Source organism: Suillus clintonianus (genome assembly GCF_016758775.1).
Source record: "Suillus clintonianus strain FC179 chromosome Unknown DEU56scaffold_7, whole genome shotgun sequence".
In the NCBI taxonomy this organism is placed as follows: domain Eukaryota; kingdom Fungi; phylum Basidiomycota; class Agaricomycetes; order Boletales; family Suillaceae; genus Suillus; species Suillus clintonianus.
In genome coordinates this window covers 1-19,344 of record NW_024539231.1, presented here as the reverse complement: position 1 = coordinate 19,344, position 19,344 = coordinate 1, and the positions used below count along the sequence as shown (strand labels likewise).

Genomic DNA, 19,344 nt, shown 5'->3' with positions numbered 1-19,344 from the left:
CCTTGAACTTGATTTTTTGTAGGCACCTGCTGAGGCGAATGAGGGGAGGATAGTTGGAATGGTGGCGAACACGGAGGCCAAATAATTATAGAGGCATCTCCGACAGGTGAACATCGCTCGAGCATCTCACCGTCCAATCACGGAAATTTAGTCACGCGTTGCGCACTGATTATTCTCTGGCAGACAAGTTACACGTAGGCAACGGCAATTGGTACTTTGGTCTTCTTACAGCTATTACACCCTTTGGAACTCCCAGTATTTCGTGTCCGAATCGGGAGGTGCCTCAGTAACGATCTGGAGTGACGTTGGTCATAAATACAGTTAAAAATGGTCAACGATGAAACAAACCCAGGACCAGTTTGAGTTGTCTTTGAGAATCCACACGCTGTTGATATTCTGCTTATGGATCCTGCGGATCAAGGGGACTGATCAATTCTCGGTGCAACTAGAACCGACGACTATACTCACTCAAATTTCTCGCCGTCATCACTGGACAACTGGAGCACCTGTGGTTCGGTGTAGCCTTTGACCTTGTTTTCCTATGATTTAACGCCATTAGGAGTCTCCCATCTGATAGTACCAGAAAGACCAGCCTTTCTATCAATCCCAATGTACAAATCTGTCCCAATATCATAGAGAGTCGCGAGATGCTGAACCTTGTCCTTGACTTCGACTTCGATCTGTGGGCATTGGTGACTCATGAACATAGGAGGCACCTTGCTGCAACGATGGACACGTACGATGTCACCAACGTCATGGCCGACGAACTCCCTGTTTCCTGACTTGTCTCCTGACATGCAGACATATCGTTTGCGATACAAAACGTTTTCGATCCTGTAAGTTCCATCGGTGATCATCGCTGTAGTTTGAGGAAAATATTGGACGAGTGGTGCGTATGTTGAGGAAATTTCAATATTTTGACGACAGTTAAGTTGTGCAGAAATCACTGCGACAATATTAGTCTCGCGTCGCGACTCACTTGGCTTCGGAGCATATCATATTCCGGATTCCAGCATCAAGGGCGTGACCTAATAATTCAGGTCACTCAGAGTACCCGCGAGTCTCGACTGTCCCCTCGGAAAAACGACCGCTACAATACCTTTTAATATATTTATGGGCGCGATAATCTTTTAATTTTAAAGGATTCTTTTGACGTGCCATAATGCCTTGTAAGGCCCGACATCCAGATTTGTCATCACGCGGTTCGGGGATTATACTTTTGTTGTGCGCGACATTGATCTAATCATTCAGGTCCCTGGCTTGATTCCCCACCGCTCTGGTTTGAGAGCACAATTGAGTAAAGTAGCTGAGGGATGTAGTAGCTGATCTTCCACGCACGAATCATGATTTGGCCAGCATCCGGATGACACGGAGACGAGCAAGGGAATCACACAAAGCGACTTGGAAGGTCAAATACCAATACCGAATTCCATCTTTGCCGGGTACCTTGCAGGTTGCAGCGATTCCGAAACCAGGTGTTCGCATTGTGACTCTAGCCCACGCATATCCGTGCGGAGTCCCACATACTAAGTTGCGTGTGCGTAGTGCATTTACCGTTTGAGTTTTGTTTGATAATGAAAAGAGTAGTTCTCGTACCAAGTCTGTGATGTTCGGAACAACTTTAAATCGCGCGCAATATTGACCTGGATGGAGTCAGAGTATGCTTGACTGTCTGATCAGTGACATGGTAGTCTCCCCCAGCCAGATACGGGTTCCTTGCTGTCACCTTCCATGCAGGCTTCTGTTGGTCTAGAACCAAAGGCCCACGACGGAGAAATGTTCGAACCGTGATGGCTGCCCCTGTCGCCGCTTCCCCTCGGAATCGAGTGGAGATACGATTGCGACCCTGTATTATGTGAGACTAGATACATGGGTGGTGATGTAGACAGAACCAGGCCTTGTCAGATCTCGCTTGTTCAAATCCCAATTTTGAACAAGGGTAAAATTTAACGAAGAAGGCACCAGTGGAATCGGGCTTAGAATGGGTCCGATGTCAAGTGAGTCGTGCCCCAAGACTCAGACTTGAAGGATGGTGCTGACTTCGGCATCTGGAACCTAATGGAGCGTTCAGACAGGTATAAAGGTCACAACATATCCTACCATTACTTTCCATCAACAACCCTCTCTCATTGTCAAGTACTACCAGCACAAGATGAATGTCCAAAACCTTTACCGTAATTTCAGCTTTCTCCAGATGAATGCTGCCGACCACGTCGTGGGCAATAACATTGGCGGAGGTTCGACGGTACGCGTGCATCATGATAGCGACGCGCTTCCTATGCTCATTGATGTTCATAGGTCCAGATCATTTATGTGGACAAAGTCAAGGGCACAGCGAACCTCTGGGTTGAGGCGGCGAAGAAGTATATTACGATCGATGGAGTGATTGGTCTATCTGGTGTTGACAGATGCGAGATTGCTAACAGCGCGAAATCGTAGGCAAACCAGGTCGTAGGCGGCGCAAATGAACAGCTGCTCCAGTTAGACCTGCAGGGAAACGGAAGCTATGTGTGAGTATAATCTTCAGTTCCAGTGGTAAAAATTCATTCATTCCCTTTATGCGCAGAATCCGTAAGGCGGGCGACCCTATCAACAGGCTGCTCCTCGATAATCTCTCAGGCCCGGTTTGTTTTTCATCGGTGACAATTTTTGGCCATATGACTGATGTTGCTCCAGGTCACCTATGGTCCGGCTCCTCTCGCGGGCGCTGCGGACTTCAACAAGCAGTACTGGATGCTCGTTGCGGCGAAGTAGTGAGATTTTTCAGAATGCGAGGAGACCTAGTTGCTGTCGATTCAAGTCGCCTGACGCAGAATTTTTGTCAAATTAGCTTTTAGTCGTGATGTCTGGAAGATATGTTTGTGACCCCCTTCGCTAGGCTGCAGCTGTCCTAGTACCGCGCGATTAAGCTTTCTCTTTGCGCGCAGAAACAGGCTATCGGGTGCATTGTGAGCTCATGCTGCACTAGTATGTGGGTCGACTAAGTGATATGACATACATGTGATCATGAATATCCGATCGGAATCAGTGACGTCGTCGACTGCGAGATTGTGAGTGTCGCTAGAGAGGTAATGTATGGCGCGGAAAACTGTTGGGATCGAGAATGTGCCCAATGTCACATGAGTCATGACCCAAGACTCAGATTCAGACTCGAAGCGTGTCCTAATTTTGAGCAAGGGTAAAATATTATGAGAAGATGAGGAAGGCACTGGAATTGGGCATAGAATGTGCCCGATACCAGTCGGTCATGATCCAAGACTAAGACTCATACTTGCAGGGTGGTGCTGACTTCGGCATCTGGAATCTAATCGAGCGTTCAGGCAGGTAAAAAGGTCACAACATATCCTACCGTTAGTTTCCATCAACAACCCTTCTCTCACTGTCAAGGACTACCAGCACAAGATGAATGTCCTAATCCAGAAGCTTTTCCACAACTTCTGCTGCTTTCAGTTGAATGCTGACAACCAGGTCGTGGGCAGTAACATTGGCCGAAATGATTTGGTACGCGTGCATCATGATAGCGACGCGCTTCCCATGCTCATTGACGTTTATAGGTCCAGTTGCAATGGGTGGACGCCGCTAATGGTACAGCAAATCTCTATCCTGTAAAGGAGGGCATGTTTATTACGGTCAATGGAGTGATTGGTCTATCCGGCATTAACATATGCAAAATGGCCAACGGCGCGAAACGATAGGCAGACGAGGTTGCAGGCTCCGCCAATGCCCAGCTGTTCCAGTTGCTCGTGCAGGAAAACGGAAGCTATTTGTGAGTATAATATTCAATTCCAGTGGAATTGATAAGTGATTTGTCCCCTTTATGCGCAGAATCCATGTGGTGGGCGACACCACTAGAAGGCTGGTCCTTGATAAGGTCTCAGGCCCGGTGTGTTTTTCATCAGCGACCATGTCTGGCTTTATAACTGACATTACTGCAGATCACCAATGGCCCGACTCCTCCCGCGGGCGCTGCGGACTTCGACAAGCAGTGCTGGATGCTTGTTGCGAACGCGAAAAGACCTGGTTGCTGTTGATTACGTCGTCCGTCGTAGCATGTTTGTCGCATCAGCTTTTAGTTGTAATGCATGAAAGACAAGTTTGTGACTTTCCTTGGCTGGATGAAGAGGTTTCCGACGGTAGCACGAGACCACGAACAAGCCACGAAACATATTGAGTCCGCTACTGGTATGCTCTGTAGTAGCGAGCGCGTTCGTGGCACATATAAGAACCTGGCTGGACATTCAAACTATTTGATGAAGCTGAACAGGAGCTGAGAGCAGGAAATCGTGAATGGACACACACATGCGCTGCGGAATATCTGGTTCAACACACTGGATATAGCGCCCATGACAACTTTATTCGCCCTTTGTGAGTTTGTGATGAGAAATTGCTGATGGCATCCTAGCGATCACTTGCAAATTAATGATGAAAGATTGGCATGGAGGTGGTGACGGAGAAATGGTAGTAATAGTATGAAGACTTGAATCGTTACCTCAAGTTCCCACGGATGGCATAACCGTCCGTCCTTGCTAACGCTGCCAGTGCGTTGTGTTGTGATGCGGCTGCGTGTCGCTGGATCAGAGAGAGCATGTGTACCGTATCCGGGCGTGTGAGAGCATTGACGATGTGGATATCTGTATGGATGTTGATGGGGGCGTTCCTCAGGGGGGGCGATGCAGCCTTGAAGCATCTTACTATTCGCTCAGAACATCGGCCGCCCTCGGATGCGTACATGCGCCCGAACTTCGTACCTTCTTGAACTCATTGCAAAAGCTGTGCCTGGTTGGCCTAACCTTGTACGATCCTTCATCTTTCGTAGAATCGGTCACTTGCTGATTTGTGATATCATGTTCTCACTGCCAGTGGGAGTCCGTTCACCACACACTCAAAATCGGTTCAACACCAACCAGCGCACCAGGCCTTTACTTTGGCTGACTCGGAGGCTCTATGGTTGCTGAGCTTACAACCCCTGGCCTGAGCCAGAACGTGCCCCTTCCTGTGACAATAAGCTCGTATGTATTGTAATCGCTCCCTACAGCATCTTTTGCATCGGGTATCATTTCTCACATGCATCTCCTACATCTTACGAAGGCGCGGGTGACTCCCATCACAGCATACATTCCCCGCGCATCTATGACAATCATGATTTTTGTAACGACCTCGCGCCTAGAAGACCAAAATTTCCTATCCTTTCCATGAATTTTGTTGTCATGTCCTGTCCTCTTTTCACTGATATTCACAACGGCCGGCTCAAGGCAAAGTGGCTTATTATCGCGCGGGCGTGGCCGCTACTTCTGCGCTTGCATCATCAGCAAAATCCCGGATCTCTTCACACGCCTTTTTTGGCTTTTTCAATGGTCTCAAGTGAAAAAAAGAGCGAGGGCACCACAAGACGCGCCAAGGCCACGCGTCTTCTTGTAGCGGCTTAATCACACTTGAATCCACTTATTATGTATGATGTAAGGCACAAAAACTCGACACAAGTCCATTGCAAGTCACTGTAAAATGCGTGATAAAACCACCAAAAAGGGTGCGAAAGGGAACATAAGCGGAAAATGGGTGATAGGCACAGAATCATGAACAACATTAAAGGGGATCTAAGAAGCATTAGGAGACAATCAAGAGCGGCTGAAAGAGTGATGAAGGCATGGAAATATGACAAAAGACCAGTGAAAAAGAGCAAAACGAGTGACGCAGGCATGGAAACACGTTAAAACACGTTAAAAGACGAGTGAGGAAGAGCAAAACGAATGAGCGGTTCCAAACGGTGAAAATTGCAAGCGCAAAGCACGAAATAATATATCCAAATGTCCTAACGAGAAGACATCGACCAGAGGCGCATCAGCAAAACCCAGGATCCCTTTTTTGACTTTCAGCGGCTTTTTTGCGCTTGAGTTTTCACGCAACTTTGCAAATGTGCACAAAGGTGTGACAAGGCGACCAAAGACTTACTTGGTTCAAGCCGTTCAAGTCACACAAGAGGAAAAAAACAATCAAGGCTTGAAAACGTAGTTAATTAGATACAATGTGTAAAACCGACGAAAATGACTATGATGCGAGCTCAAAAGAGTGATGATCAGCATATTTATTCACGTAGAAAGTCCGAAATGTGTCGTATGAATTGTGTAGGGTAATATCGCGGCGAAGAAAACGTCTGCCGTAGACAGGAATAAGGTGAGCTGCACGGTAGATTGTATCCACGTGTATGATATTGTAGATAGCTGCATTGTTAGCACCGCAGGCTGGACGCACCATCCACATGCCCGTATCTTCGTCGGGCGAGTCTCCAATGATATCGAACCAGCGCAAAACGGCGCACGGGTATGTCGTTCCTCCGTAATTGAACGAGAAGAAGGCACGAATCCTCGCAACTTCAAGTCCTCGAATGCCCACATCTTCCGACCCAACGTTAACGAAAACGCAGTCATAACGAGGGGCCTCGTTCCGCCACATGGGGCAAGCACGAATATGCTCAATCCCCATGCCACCGATCCCACTTAAGTCGCTCGGGGCATAGAACCGTGAGCATGCAGAGTTGAAAACTGATATTTTGCCCTCATATCGAGGGCATCCTGCGACGGGAATTTCGGATGCATCTCGCGGGTCATCCGGGCGTGTCTGCTGGAAGAGAAAGCGGCGGATCATCTCAGGCAGACGGGGAATATTCAGCTCTTCAGCTCGAGCCAATACATTACGTGCACGTTTTGTCTCTGTGCGAAATCAAATCAGACGTCTGGATTCAAAGACAACGAAATATACTTGCGAATTGTTTGCGCCAATCGTGTATGTGCTTGCAGAATTGTCGGGCCATGGTCTACTCCGTCAATGCCATCTTCGGGAACAGACACGCCGAGGTTTCCGTCGTGAGAGTCGTCAACTGCATCTTCGGTGGCAGGAAGTGCGGGGTCCCTCGGTTCATCTTGTTGCACTTGCGGGATTCAACATTAGCTTTCAAGCAGCTGAAGATATGCTCTGAACTTACAAACTTGAAGGGCTTCGAGGGCTGCTGAAAGGCAAGTCCCATTCAACATCCCACGGCTGGTAAAATCGACTCGTGCGGCAGCCAGTTTATCGAGTCGTTGATTGGTGACGAGCATTTGACCGAGCGCGTTGAATTTGTTTGATCGTCGCCATGGACCTTTAACAGCCTTGATATGCTTATTCTCTGTAATAGACGAGCACAGTCCATTTGGAGCGCCAAAGAGCTGGATGAGTTCCACGTAATGAGCGACAGCGTGTTGTCGTGGTAGCGAGAATGTGGGTATGGTGCCGCTCGTCAGAAAAATGTCACGATACTTATGGAAGCTGGAAACGGCGTCTCGAACTTGCTCTAGCGTGCGCTCCGTAATGGTATTCCGTCGTACCATGTAACAGAATTCAAGAAATGCACGGAAAGTGCGCACAATGTCCACGGGGACGTGTCCCTCGATGGCTGCTATATAAACCTGGTTTGTAAAGACCCCGTTAAGCAAAGTAATTGTTAAACATAACGGGACACTTACCTTCATAAGCGCTTTTGAATCATCGCCGGTCCACTGTTTGAAGCCACGTCCTTGCGGAAAACGACGGAGGCCAGCGAAGGAAGCGACAGCGGCGATTCTAGTACGATAAAGCCAGAATGAGTCCTTAGAGTTGGCACGCGAAGGCAGGACACTTACCTATGATCAATATCATCCAAGATTCGTTGTGCCTCGCGTGTTCCATGCGTACGTAGTAGATATTTATGAACCCAGTCCACGAGGTGGTCTTTGAACGTCCCTTTGATGATCTGATGTAAGAGGTCCGGTGCAATCAATTGGCAGATATCGGCGCGGGGAAAATCGTTCGTGAACGGCTGCAGGTAAAATCGTAGTGAGAACAATTAAGTACATAGATATGAAAACATACAATGAGATCCGCCACAACCCCGAACTCGTCCCACAGCTCCAAATATGTCCCCACCTGAACAAGTTCTTCTATGTACCTTTGACATCGAGCGTGTGCGCCAGCTGCATCAAGATCATCATTCGGTGCCATGCATCTTGAGCGTCGTGAGTCAGGAACGTCTAGAGTCGAAAAACAATCACTTACCGTGCACACCAGAAACGCACCATACACGCCAGCAGAACCTGTTCTTCGTAGTCAGCAATATATGGCCCGAGGCCGTAGACCACACGACGGAAATGCCCATCGCCAAACTTCGCAACCTCGGGTACTTTCATTCCAGGCCGAAGTCGTTCGAGAATCTTCGAAAGCGAAGAATGGAATAGCTGACGGCGAAATTTTCGAAAGTTCGCGCGTTTCGCATGCTCCTTCGTAGCTATTAGATTGTCAGCAAGTTGTATAGGACAGGAAGTTATGTCACTCACTCTTTGGCATTGCAAGAAAGCCAATGACGGAGACTGCGTTCCGGTGTGCACGCCGGACGTTGTTGTGGACGTTCCCGATGGACAGATAGAGCGGGTAATACTCGTTGTTACCCGTTCCAACAGAAACGGTTGTTTTGTCGCTTCCGAGGATGATGGGAACGAAGGTTGCGCCAATGGTATCTGGATCCTTGGAAATTTCGTCCTAGTACATCACATGAGTTCCCCAGAGACTTCGCAACTGACATGTACATACCGCTTGATCCCACGCCCAGTTAGCAGACATAAAATCTCTATACTGGCGCTCCTCTCCTTCAGTCGAATACTCTCGATACGGCCGAAAGTCCATCTCATGTGCGAATTCGGGGTTTGCAAGCATGTTGTGAACCACTTGACGTGGATCTCGATACCACACATCAAAGGTGCTATCCATCCAGGGTGGGTAATCACCCTCAGGCTTCTCGCCTGAATACGAGCACGCGAAACTCTCCCACTTAACCTCTCCCAATGGTATTGAGTCGATCGTTTCGTAGAGATCTCGATGGTCTGCAAACGGTGGCACATCACCGTGTTTGAGTAGTGTTGATGCCCATAATGCAAGGTGCGCATCAATTTTATGGGCAGGTGTTGGGTTCTGAACATAGAATAAATCCGCAGTTTCGAATTCAGTGCGGTTACGGAATGGGGTCCAGTCGTTGGGAGATTGAGGTTCACGAGGTGGTGGCGGCGCGTCGTCCTCGAGAAAATGACCATGTTCATCACATGGACGGCCTGAAAGCGATGTCAGAAACTGAATTGATCGAGGAACACGACAGCAAACCGTTGAGTTGAGTATGATAATTCCGAAAGAAATGGTTCCCGCGGCCAAAAAACTCTGTATCAACATCAGGTGGGGGGGAAGACCTCAATGCATCAGCGCCATGATCATGACCGTGCCCAAAAACACCCCCTTCATCATCGGGCGGGGGGGGAATATCCTGGCCATTGTCAGGGCCCTTCGAGTTCTTCATCTGGGACATTAATGTCCATTTCTTGATGCTCTGGCGGCGGGGAAGATATCATGGGATGGGCAGATAGTATGTGTTTCGTGCGCCCACCACCCGTCTTGAAAAACCGGTTGCATCCTGCATGTCCGCATGGAAGTTGCAAGGCGCTGAAATCCCTGCGGTGAATCTGAGTGCGAGGGATGGTATTGGGCATGTCGAGTGGATTCTTGGCCGTTGAGTGGAAGGGTTGCTGTAGTGAATTCCTGGTGTTGGTAGGATTGCCGTAGTGAATTCCTGGTGTTGAGAGGATTTCCGTAGTGAATTCCTGGCGTTGGGAGGGAGGATCTATGTAGTGAATTCCTGGCGTTGGGAGGGAGGATCTCTGTAGTGAATTCCTGGCGTTGGTAGGATTGCCGTAGTGAATTCCTGGCGTTGAGAGGATTTCCGTAGTGAATTCCTGGCGTTGGGAGGGAGGATCTATGTAGTGAATTCCTGGCGTTGGTAGGGAGGATTTACGTAGTGAATTCCTGGCGTTGGGAGGGAGGATTTCCGTAGCGAATTCCAGGCGCTGGGAGGGAGGGTTTCCGTAGTGAATTCCTGGCGTTGGGAGGGAGGATCTCTGTAGCGGATTCTTGGCCGTTGGGCGGGAGGATTTCTGCAGTGGATTCTTGGTGTTTGACTAAGTTTCTGACCGTAAGCTTTGACGAAGTATTCCTGCACCCGTTGTGAGAAAAGCTGTTACAAGTGTGATTCATATCGAAACCTACTTTAATTGTAGTGTCTCGAACTGATAGTTGCCAGAATTGGGCGGGAGGATTTCCGTAGTAGATTCTTGGTGTTGGGGGGAGGACCTCCGTAGTGGATTCTTGGGCGTTCAGCGGGAGGATTTCCGTAGTGGATTCTGGGGGTTGGGCAGGAGGATTTCCGTAGTGGATTCTTGGTGTTGGGGAGAGGATCTCCGTAGCGGATTGCTGGCGTTGGGAGAGAGGCGAACACGCTGGCAGATTGAAGCCGCGCCGAGAGAGGTTTGAGGACTAAGATTCAAAGTTTGAATAAGCGCTTAGCGCCAAGGGTTACAAAAGGGTGCTAAAAGTCAGCCACTTACAAATTTCAAGTTGCATTCAATTCGTGTGGTCGTCTTCCTCTCTACCGCTCACCCACACTGCTCACTCAGTGCTTCCTATCCTCGTTTTTGCCGGGTCACAGCTTGACATGCCTCCTCGTCGCACACGTGCTCAAAATGCTACCACCCATCCGGGTCAGATCGTTCTAGACGCACAACCGAAACGACGCACGAAAGCACAAAAACAGGCAGATGATGCCCGCTTGAAAGCGGCCGAGGCGGAAAAGGAAGCAGATGCCCTAGCAGGGCTTACCAGGCTGGCAGAACTGCAAGTCCAGATGGAAGGTACCCAGGCCCAAGCCCAGGCTAACAAGCCCAAGGCAGTTAAACCGCGACCGGTACCAAAGGGTCGCAGGGCAGCTACTGATCAATCAGCCGAACCTTTTTCCATGGCAGGTCGTCATTATGCTCAGGATACAGACGCATCAGGTCCTGGTGAGGTGTTGAGCTTGAAGGATCAGATTTTTGAGGAAGACGCATTGCTGGATGGCGATGATCTTGAGGTCCCAAATAGTACGAAGCAGAAGTCCAAGAAACGCTCTCTGAAGGTGGCTATCTCAAATGTTCGGGAAAATATTGATGCAGACGATAACAACCTGATCGATAACGATGCATGTGCAAACAACGAGAAAGGCAACTCCTTACGGTGCGTGTTTGCCTTGCACTATCATGTTGATGCTTACTGAATCTACGCTATATTTTCTGAATTTCTGGGCGTCCAGAACAGAACCTGGTCTAGGTCCGACTCTAGGTGGTCGTATCCTAAACTGGAGGTCACAAGTCGGGCCCCAGAAATCTGGTGCAAGTTCCCAGCATGAGTCACTTACAACCGCCACTCAACCACCGCCTTCTATTTTTTCAAAATCTGAGCTGTCGAAGAGGACCTCAGTCAGTTCCTACAGTCATGCACCTCCCCCTCCTACCAGCAAAGCGGATGATCCTGAATGCCTCGTTGGAGCATTTGGAGATGAAGATTTAGATGAGTCTTATGAACGGGAGGCGGCGGCGTCAATGACAAAGAGTCAGGGTAAACGGCCGGCGGTGAGTGTATTTTCACTATGATTTTCAAGTTTGCGCTACTGACTTAAGCTTGGATCTACTAGTCTACCGTCAGTATCTCGTCTGGTGCAGATCTTGACCTCGTACCACCACCGAGCACTCAACCCGGTCTGAAGAGGGATCGCAACTTGATGCCACCACCCAGTACTCAACCTGGCCTGAAGAATGGCCGTCACTTGATGCCACCACCTTCCACACAACCTCGAGTTGTATCTGGCACGAAGAGGAAGCAGCTGGATGAGTTGGAGTTCTCCGACAGTGAGATTTCAGAGTTTCTAACGGATGATGACATTATGGAGGTCGACGGCCCGGACGATGAATTGGACGTAGATATCAAGCCAGAGCCAGGTTTGAACGGTAAGGCTGCACGCACTACAGCCTCGGTATATCCCTCACTTCATTTCATTTTGCTACCACTGACTTCAGTATCAGACTTCTGTGACCACCACTGCTCGCGAGGCTCCAGCTCCTCCATCGAAGAAGGCAAAACATGAGAAGAACATCAAACTCGAGGGGAATATCAAATCCGAAGGGGCATCTACTGTGCCACCTGGCACCTGGGTAGAGCCGGTGTTGAAGGCACGTTCGTCTTATTTGAACACGGACCTCCCACCAGGCTGTCATGAGGACGGAAAATGGGCTCGAGTATTCATACCAACGATCTTGCTGTGGCTTGGCGCACAAGAGGAACTCTGGACTATTGCTGACATTAAGCTGCTTGATGCATGCAAAGAAATTTTCAAGGTCGTCTACGGGGATATTTGCTACAATCTTACCATATCTGGGTCCGTTTTTGGTGTTGTCAGTGTCGTCGTTTTATTTGGGAGAAGCTACTAATATGTTGTAGGTCACACAACGTGTTGGCGAATGGCGTAGCAACTTCGGGTCTACAGCACTTGCCCTCGCGGTTCATTTCTGTGTCGTCAATCAAGATTCAGCACCAAGGGAACTTTCGACTCTCCTCCTGCACAAATATGCATTTTTATACCCTAACCCTGAAAAGATTGACAAGGATGAGACTTTCCGTTCTCCGTTTGTCCAAGAGCTTCTTGCTACTGCGCATCTCGCTAAAATCTTGGGACACGCTGACGTTCCTGTTCTCCGCACTGACAGCTTGGTTAAAAATGGTTTCATTGGGGCCCTGGGCTTGTGTGCGGTCTCGGTCAGTCAATCTTGTATTGATGGTTGCTTATTAATTTTATGCCCGCAGCTCGAACGTGCTTTCACTCTTCTCGCTGATAGCACTGTCACTCTTGACAGCGAGGAGAACTCGGAGCTGCCGATCAATGTGCGGAAAGCTCGCCTCAAGACGCCCAAGACCTTCAACAAAGCTACTGGAAAGGAGACGACTTCCGAACACGCATTCTCAGTTGCTAAATGGAGCTCCAAGACTGCTGCATTTGTATGCGGGGCGAAAAAGAAGGGCACGGCGGCAACAGAGCTCACTGTCTCGATGGCGTGGAAGGTTCTGAAAAAGCCTGGTTTCGAGAAATACACTGGCAATGACATGTCCGACGAGGATGACGATCGCGCAGACATTTGGTAAGTTGCAGCTCTCACAATCCCCGGGTTTTAATAATGTTTGCACTACTACCTGCAGATATGCGAGCCTCACGCATCAGCAAAATCCCGGATCTCTTCACACGCCTTTTTTGGCTTTTTCAATGGTCTCAAGTGAAAAAAAGAGCGAGGGCACCACAAGACGCGCCAAGGCCACGCGTCTTCTTGTAGCGGCTTAATCACACTTGAATCCACTTATTATGTATGATGTAAGGCACAAAAACTCGACACAAGTCCATTGCAAGTCACTGTAAAATGCGTGATAAAACCACCAAAAAGGGTGCGAAAGGGAACATAAGCGGAAAATGGGTGATAGGCACAGAATCATGAACAACATTAAAGGGGATCTAAGAAGCATTAGGAGACAATCAAGAGCGGCTGAAAGAGTGATGAAGGCATGGAAATATGACAAAAGACCAGTGAAAAAGAGCAAAACGAGTGACGCAGGCATGGAAACACGTTAAAACACGTTAAAAGACGAGTGAGGAAGAGCAAAACGAATGAGCGGTTCCAAACGGTGAAAATTGCAAGCGCAAAGCACGAAATAATATATCCAAATGTCCTAACGAGAAGACATCGACCAGAGGCGTGAGGCTCGCATATCTGCAGGTAGTAGTGCAAACATTATTAAAACCCGGGGATTGTGAGAGCTGCAACTTACCAAATGTCTGCGCGATCGTCATCCTCGTCGGACATGTCATTGCCAGTGTATTTCTCGAAACCAGGCTTTTTCAGAACCTTCCACGCCATCGAGACAGTGAGCTCTGTTGCCGCCGTGCCCTTCTTTTTCGCCCCGCATACAAATGCAGCAGTCTTGGAGCTCCATTTAGCAACTGAGAATGCGTGTTCGGAAGTCGTCTCCTTTCCAGTAGCTTTGTTGAAGGTCTTGGGCGTCTTGAGGCGAGCTTTCCGCACATTGATCGGCAGCTCCGAGTTCTCCTCGCTGTCAAGAGTGACAGTGCTATCAGCGAGAAGAGTGAAAGCACGTTCGAGCTGCGGGCATAAAATTAATAAGCAACCATCAATACAAGATTGACTGACCGAGACCGCACACAAGCCCAGGGCCCCAATGAAACCATTTTTAACCAAGCTGTCAGTGCGGAGAACAGGAACGTCAGCGTGTCCCAAGATTTTAGCGAGATGCGCAGTAGCAAGAAGCTCTTGGACAAACGGAGAACGGAAAGTCTCATCCTTGTCAATCTTTTCAGGGTTAGGGTATAAAAATGCATATTTGTGCAGGAGGAGAGTCGAAAGTTCCCTTGGTGCTGAATCTTGATTGACGACACAGAAATGAACCGCGAGGGCAAGTGCTGTAGACCCGAAGTTGCTACGCCATTCGCCAACACGTTGTGTGACCTACAACATATTAGTAGCTTCTCCCAAATAAAACGACGACACTGACAACACCAAAAACGGACCCAGATATGGTAAGATTGTAGCAAATATCCCCGTAGACGACCTTGAAAATTTCTTTGCATGCATCAAGCAGCTTAATGTCAGCAATAGTCCAGAGTTCCTCTTGTGCGCCAAGCCACAGCAAGATCGTTGGTATGAATACTCGAGCCCATTTTCCGTCCTCATGACAGCCTGGTGGGAGGTCCGTGTTCAAATAAGACGAACGTGCCTTCAACACCGGCTCTACCCAGGTGCCAGGTGGCACAGTAGATGCCCCTTCGGATTTGATATTCCCCTCGAGTTTGATGTTCTTCTCATGTTTTGCCTTCTTCGATGGAGGAGCTGGAGCCTCGCGAGCAGTGGTGGTCACAGAAGTCTGATACTGAAGTCAGTGGTAGCAAAATGAAATGAAGTGAGGGATATACCGAGGCTGTAGTGCGTGCAGCCTTACCGTTCAAACCTGGCTCTGGCTTGATATCTACGTCCAATTCATCGTCCGGGCCGTCGACCTCCATAACGTCATCATCCGTTAGAAACTCTGAAATCTCACTGTCGGAGAACTCCAACTCATCCAGCTGCTTCCTCTTCGTGCCAGATACAACTCGAGGTTGTGTGGAAGGTGGTGGCATCAAGTGACGGCCATTCTTCAGGCCAGGTTGAGTACTGGGTGGTGGCATCAAGTTGCGATCCCTCTTCAGACCGGGTTGAGTGCTCGGTGGTGGTACGAGGTCAAGATCTGCACCAGACGAGATACTGACGGTAGACTAGTAGATCCAAGCTTAAGTCAGTAGCGCAAACTTGAAAATCATAGTGAAAATACACTCACCGCCGGCCGTTTACCCTGACTCTTTGTCATTGACGCCGCCGCCTCCCGTTCATAAGACTCATCTAAATCTTCATCTCCAAATGCTCCAACGAGGCATTCAGGATCATCCGCTTTGCTGGTAGGAGGGGGAGGTGCATGACTGTAGGAACTGACTGAGGTCCTCTTCGACAGCTCAGATTTTGAAAAAATAGAAGGCGGTGGTTGAGTGGCGGTTGTAAGTGACTCATGCTGGGAACTTGCACCAGATTTCTGGGGCCCGACTTGTGACCTCCAGTTTAGGATACGACCACCTAGAGTCGGACCTAGACCAGGTTCTGTTCTGGACGCCCAGAAATTCAGAAAATATAGCGTAGATTCAGTAAGCATCAACATGATAGTGCAAGGCAAACACGCACCGTAAGGAGTTGCCTTTCTCGTTGTTTGCACATGCATCGTTATCGATCAGGTTGTTATCGTCTGCATCAATATTTTCCCGAACATTTGAGATAGCCACCTTCAGAGAGCGTTTCTTGGACTTCTGCTTCGTACTATTTGGGACCTCAAGATCATCGCCATCCAGCAATGCGTCTTCCTCAAAAATCTGATCCTTCAAGCTCAACACCTCACCAGGACCTGATGCGTCTGTATCCTGAGCATAATGACGACCTGCCATGGAAAAAGGTTCGGCTGATTGATCAGTAGCTGCCCTGCGACCCTTTGGTACCGGTCGCGGTTTAACTGCCTTGGGCTTGTTAGCCTGGGCTTGGGCCTGGGTACCTTCCATCTGGACTTGCAGTTCTGCCAGCCTGGTAAGCCCTGCTAGGGCATCTGCTTCCTTTTCCGCCTCGGCCGCTTTCAAGCGGGCATCATCTGCCTGTTTTTGTGCTTTCGTGCGTCGTTTCGGTTGTGCGTCTAGAACGATCTGACCCGGATGGGTGGTAGCATTTTGAGCACGTGTGCGACGAGGAGGCATGTCAAGCTGTGACCCGGCAAAAACGAGGATAGGAAGCACTGAGTGAGCAGTGTGGGTGAGCGGTAGAGAGGAAGACGACCACACGAATTGAATGCAACTTGAAATTTGTAAGTGGCTGACTTTTAGCACCCTTTTGTAACCCTTGGCGCTAAGCGCTTATTCAAACTTTGAATCTTAGTCCTCAAACCTCTCTCGGCGCGGCTTCAATCTGCCAGCGTGTTCGCCTCTCTCCCAACGCCAGCAATCCGCTACGGAGATCCTCTCCCCAACACCAAGAATCCACTACGGAAATCCTCCTGCCCAACCCCCAGAATCCACTACGGAAATCCTCCCGCTGAACGCCCAAGAATCCACTACGGAGGTCCTCCCCCCAACACCAAGAATCTACTACGGAAATCCTCCCGCCCAATTCTGGCAACTATCAGTTCGAGACACTACAATTAAAGTAGGTTTCGATATGAATCACACTTGTAACAGCTTTTCTCACAACGGGTGCAGGAATACTTCGTCAAAGCTTACGGTCAGAAACTTAGTCAAACACCAAGAATCCACTGCAGAAATCCTCCCGCCCAACGGCCAAGAATCCGCTACAGAGATCCTCCCTCCCAACGCCAGGAATTCACTACGGAAACCCTCCCTCCCAGCGCCTGGAATTCGCTACGGAAATCCTCCCTCCCAACGCCAGGAATTCACTACGTAAATCCTCCCTACCAACGCCAGGAATTCACTACATAGATCCTCCCTCCCAACGCCAGGAATTCACTACGGAAATCCTCTCAACGCCAGGAATTCACTACGGCAATCCTACCAACGCCAGGAATTCACTACAGAGATCCTCCCTCCCAACGCCAGGAATTCACTACATAGATCCTCCCTCCCAACGCCAGGAATTCACTACGGAAATCCTCTCAACACCAGGAATTCACTACGGCAATCCTACCAACACCAGGAATTCACTACAGCAACCCTTCCACTCAACGGCCAAGAATCCACTCGACATGCCCAATACCATCCCTCGCACTCAGATTCACCGCAGGGATTTCAGCGCCTTGCAACTTCCATGCGGACATGCAGGATGCAACCGGTTTTTCAAGACGGGTGGTGGGCGCACGAAACACATACTATCTGCCCATCCCATGATATCTTCCCCGCCGCCAGAGCATCAAGAAATGGACATTAATGTCCCAGATGAAGAACTCGAAGGGCCCTGACAATGGCCAGGATATTCCCCCCCCGCCCGATGATGAAGGGGGTGTTTTTGGGCACGGTCATGATCATGGCGCTGATGCATTGAGGTCTTCCCCCCCACCTGATGTTGATACAGAGTTTTTTGGCCGCGGGAACCATTTCTTTCGGAATTATCATACTCAACTCAACGGTTTGCTGTCGTGTTCCTCGATCAATTCAGTTTCTGACATCGCTTTCAGGCCGTCCATGTGATGAACATGGTCATTTTCTCGAGGACGACGCGCCGCCACCACCTCGTGAACCTCAATCTCCCAACGACTGGACCCCATTCCGTAACCGCACTGAATTCGAAACTGCGGATTTATTCTATGTTCAGAACCCAACACCTGCCCATAAAATTGATGCGCACCTTGCATTATGGGCATCAACACTACTCAAACACGGTGATGTGCCACCGTTTGCAGACCATCGAGATCTCTACGAAACGATCGACTCAATACCATTGGGAGAGGTTAAGTGGGAGAGTTTCGCGTGCTCGTATTCAGGCGAGAAGCCTGAGGGTGATTACCCACCCTGGATGGATAGCACCTTTGATGTGTGGTATCGAGATCCACGTCAAGTGGTTCACAACATGCTTGCAAACCCCGAATTCGCACATGAGATGGACTTTCGGCCGTATCGAGAGTATTCGACTGAAGGAGAGGAGCGCCAGTATAGAGATTTTATGTCTGCTAACTGGGCGTGGGATCAAGCGGTATGTACATGTCAGTTGCGAAGTCTCTGGGGAACTCATGTGATGTACTAGGACGAAATTTCCAAGGATCCAGATACCATTGGCGCAACCTTCGTTCCCATCATCCTCGGAAGCGACAAAACAACCGTTTCTGTTGGAACGGGTAACAACGAGTATTACCCGCTCTATCTGTCCATCGGGAACGTCCACAACAACGTCCGGCGTGCACACCGGAACGCAGTCTCCGTCATTGGCTTTCTTGCAATGCCAAAGAGTGAGTGACATAACTTCCTGTCCTATACAACTTGCTGACAATCTAATAGCTACGAAGGAGCATGCGAAACGCGCGAACTTTCGAAAATTTCGCCGTCAGCTATTCCATTCTTCGCTTTCGAAGATTCTCGAACGACTTCGGCCTGGAATGAAAGTACCCGAGGTTGCGAAGTTTGGCGATGGGCATTTCCGTCGTGTGGTCTACGGCCTCGGGCCATATATTGCTGACTACGAAGAACAGGTTCTGCTGGCGTGTATGGTGCGTTTCTGGTGTGCACGGTAAGTGATTGTTTTTCGACTCTAGACGTTCCTGACTCACGACGCTCAAGATGCATGGCACCGAATGATGATCTTGATGCAGCTGGCGCACACGCTCGATGTCAAAGGTACATAGAAGAACTTGTTCAGGTGGGGACATATTTGGAGCTGTGGGACGAGTTCGGGGTTGTGGCGGATCTCATTGTATGTTTTCATATCTATGTACTTAATTGTTCTCACTACGATTTTACCTGCAGCCGTTCACGAACGATTTTCCCCGCGCCGATATCTGCCAATTGATTGCACCGGACCTCTTACATCAGATCATCAAAGGGACGTTCAAAGACCACCTCGTGGACTGGGTTCATAAATATCTACTACGTACGCATGGAACACGCGAGGCACAACGAATCTTGGATGATATTGATCATAGGTAAGTGTCCTGCCTTCGCGTGCCAACTCTAAGGACTCATTCTGGCTTTATCGTACTAGAATCGCCGCTGTCGCTTCCTTCGCTGGCCTCCGTCGTTTTCCGCAAGGACGTGGCTTCAAACAGTGGACCGGCGATGATTCAAAAGCGCTTATGAAGGTAAGTGTCCCGTTATGTTTAACAATTACTCTTGCTTAACGGGGGTCTTTACAAACCAGG

General features: G+C 49.2%; 6 protein-coding genes across 6 annotated transcripts; 3 read left to right on the top strand and 3 right to left on the bottom strand.

Moving 5' to 3' along the window:
* Positions 1-234: 234 nt before the first annotated feature.
* Positions 235-797, bottom strand: DEU56DRAFT_907864 (uncharacterized protein; the record flags this gene model as incomplete). Its single annotated transcript, XM_041356938.1, has 5 exons — positions 235-294; positions 349-409; positions 469-523; positions 581-680; positions 741-797. The coding sequence occupies 5 exons, from the start codon at positions 795-797 to the stop codon at positions 235-237; spliced, it is 333 nt and encodes a 110-aa protein (XP_041213328.1).
* A 1,175-nt stretch (positions 798-1,972) lies between these two features.
* On the top strand, positions 1,973-2,769 carry DEU56DRAFT_775449 (uncharacterized protein). Its single transcript, XM_041351653.1, has 6 exons — positions 1,973-2,053; positions 2,105-2,245; positions 2,299-2,382; positions 2,440-2,510; positions 2,567-2,624; positions 2,677-2,769. The coding sequence occupies exons 1-6, from the start codon at positions 2,030-2,032 to the stop codon at positions 2,752-2,754; spliced, it is 456 nt and encodes a 151-aa protein (XP_041213327.1). The 5' UTR covers positions 1,973-2,029; the 3' UTR covers positions 2,755-2,769.
* A 3,072-nt stretch (positions 2,770-5,841) lies between these two features.
* On the bottom strand, positions 5,842-9,542 carry DEU56DRAFT_957669 (uncharacterized protein; the record flags this gene model as incomplete). The annotated part of the gene is made up of 11 exons (XM_041359269.1): positions 5,842-6,666; positions 6,816-6,925; positions 6,980-7,442; positions 7,500-7,596; positions 7,656-7,831; positions 7,885-8,017; positions 8,068-8,296; positions 8,346-8,547; positions 8,599-9,132; positions 9,227-9,319; positions 9,360-9,542. 11 exons carry the CDS (start codon positions 9,540-9,542, stop codon positions 6,046-6,048), a joined length of 2,841 nt encoding a protein of 946 aa, XP_041213326.1. The 3' UTR covers positions 5,842-6,045.
* Positions 9,543-12,107: 2,565 nt separating this feature from the next.
* On the top strand, positions 12,108-13,056 carry DEU56DRAFT_727716 (uncharacterized protein; the record flags this gene model as incomplete). The annotated part of the gene is made up of 3 exons (XM_041348004.1): positions 12,108-12,311; positions 12,358-12,672; positions 12,721-13,056. Coding segments are annotated over 3 exons (855 nt in total), but the record flags the coding sequence as incomplete, so codon positions are not given.
* Positions 13,057-13,727: 671 nt separating this feature from the next.
* On the bottom strand, positions 13,728-14,676 carry DEU56DRAFT_727440 (uncharacterized protein; the record flags this gene model as incomplete). The annotated part of the gene is made up of 3 exons (XM_041347984.1): positions 13,728-14,063; positions 14,112-14,426; positions 14,473-14,676. Coding segments are annotated over 3 exons (855 nt in total), but the record flags the coding sequence as incomplete, so codon positions are not given.
* Positions 14,677-17,555: 2,879 nt separating this feature from the next.
* Positions 17,556-19,323, top strand: DEU56DRAFT_727606 (uncharacterized protein; the record flags this gene model as incomplete). Its single annotated transcript, XM_041347998.1, has 6 exons — positions 17,556-18,185; positions 18,237-18,438; positions 18,488-18,716; positions 18,767-18,899; positions 18,953-19,128; positions 19,188-19,323. 6 exons carry the CDS (start codon positions 17,556-17,558, stop codon positions 19,321-19,323), a joined length of 1,506 nt encoding a protein of 501 aa, XP_041213323.1.
* Positions 19,324-19,344: the final 21 nt, after the last annotated feature.

Coding starts and splice junctions, on each gene's coding strand:
- DEU56DRAFT_775449 (XM_041351653.1), top strand. CDS start 2,030: ATGGTGCTGACTTCGGCATCTGGA. Junction 2,383..2,439: donor AGTATATTACGATCGATGGA/GTGATTGGTCTA, acceptor GCGAAATCGTAG/GCAAACCAGGTCGTAGGCGG. Junction 2,511..2,566: donor CAGGGAAACGGAAGCTATGT/GTGAGTATAATC, acceptor CTTTATGCGCAG/AATCCGTAAGGCGGGCGACC.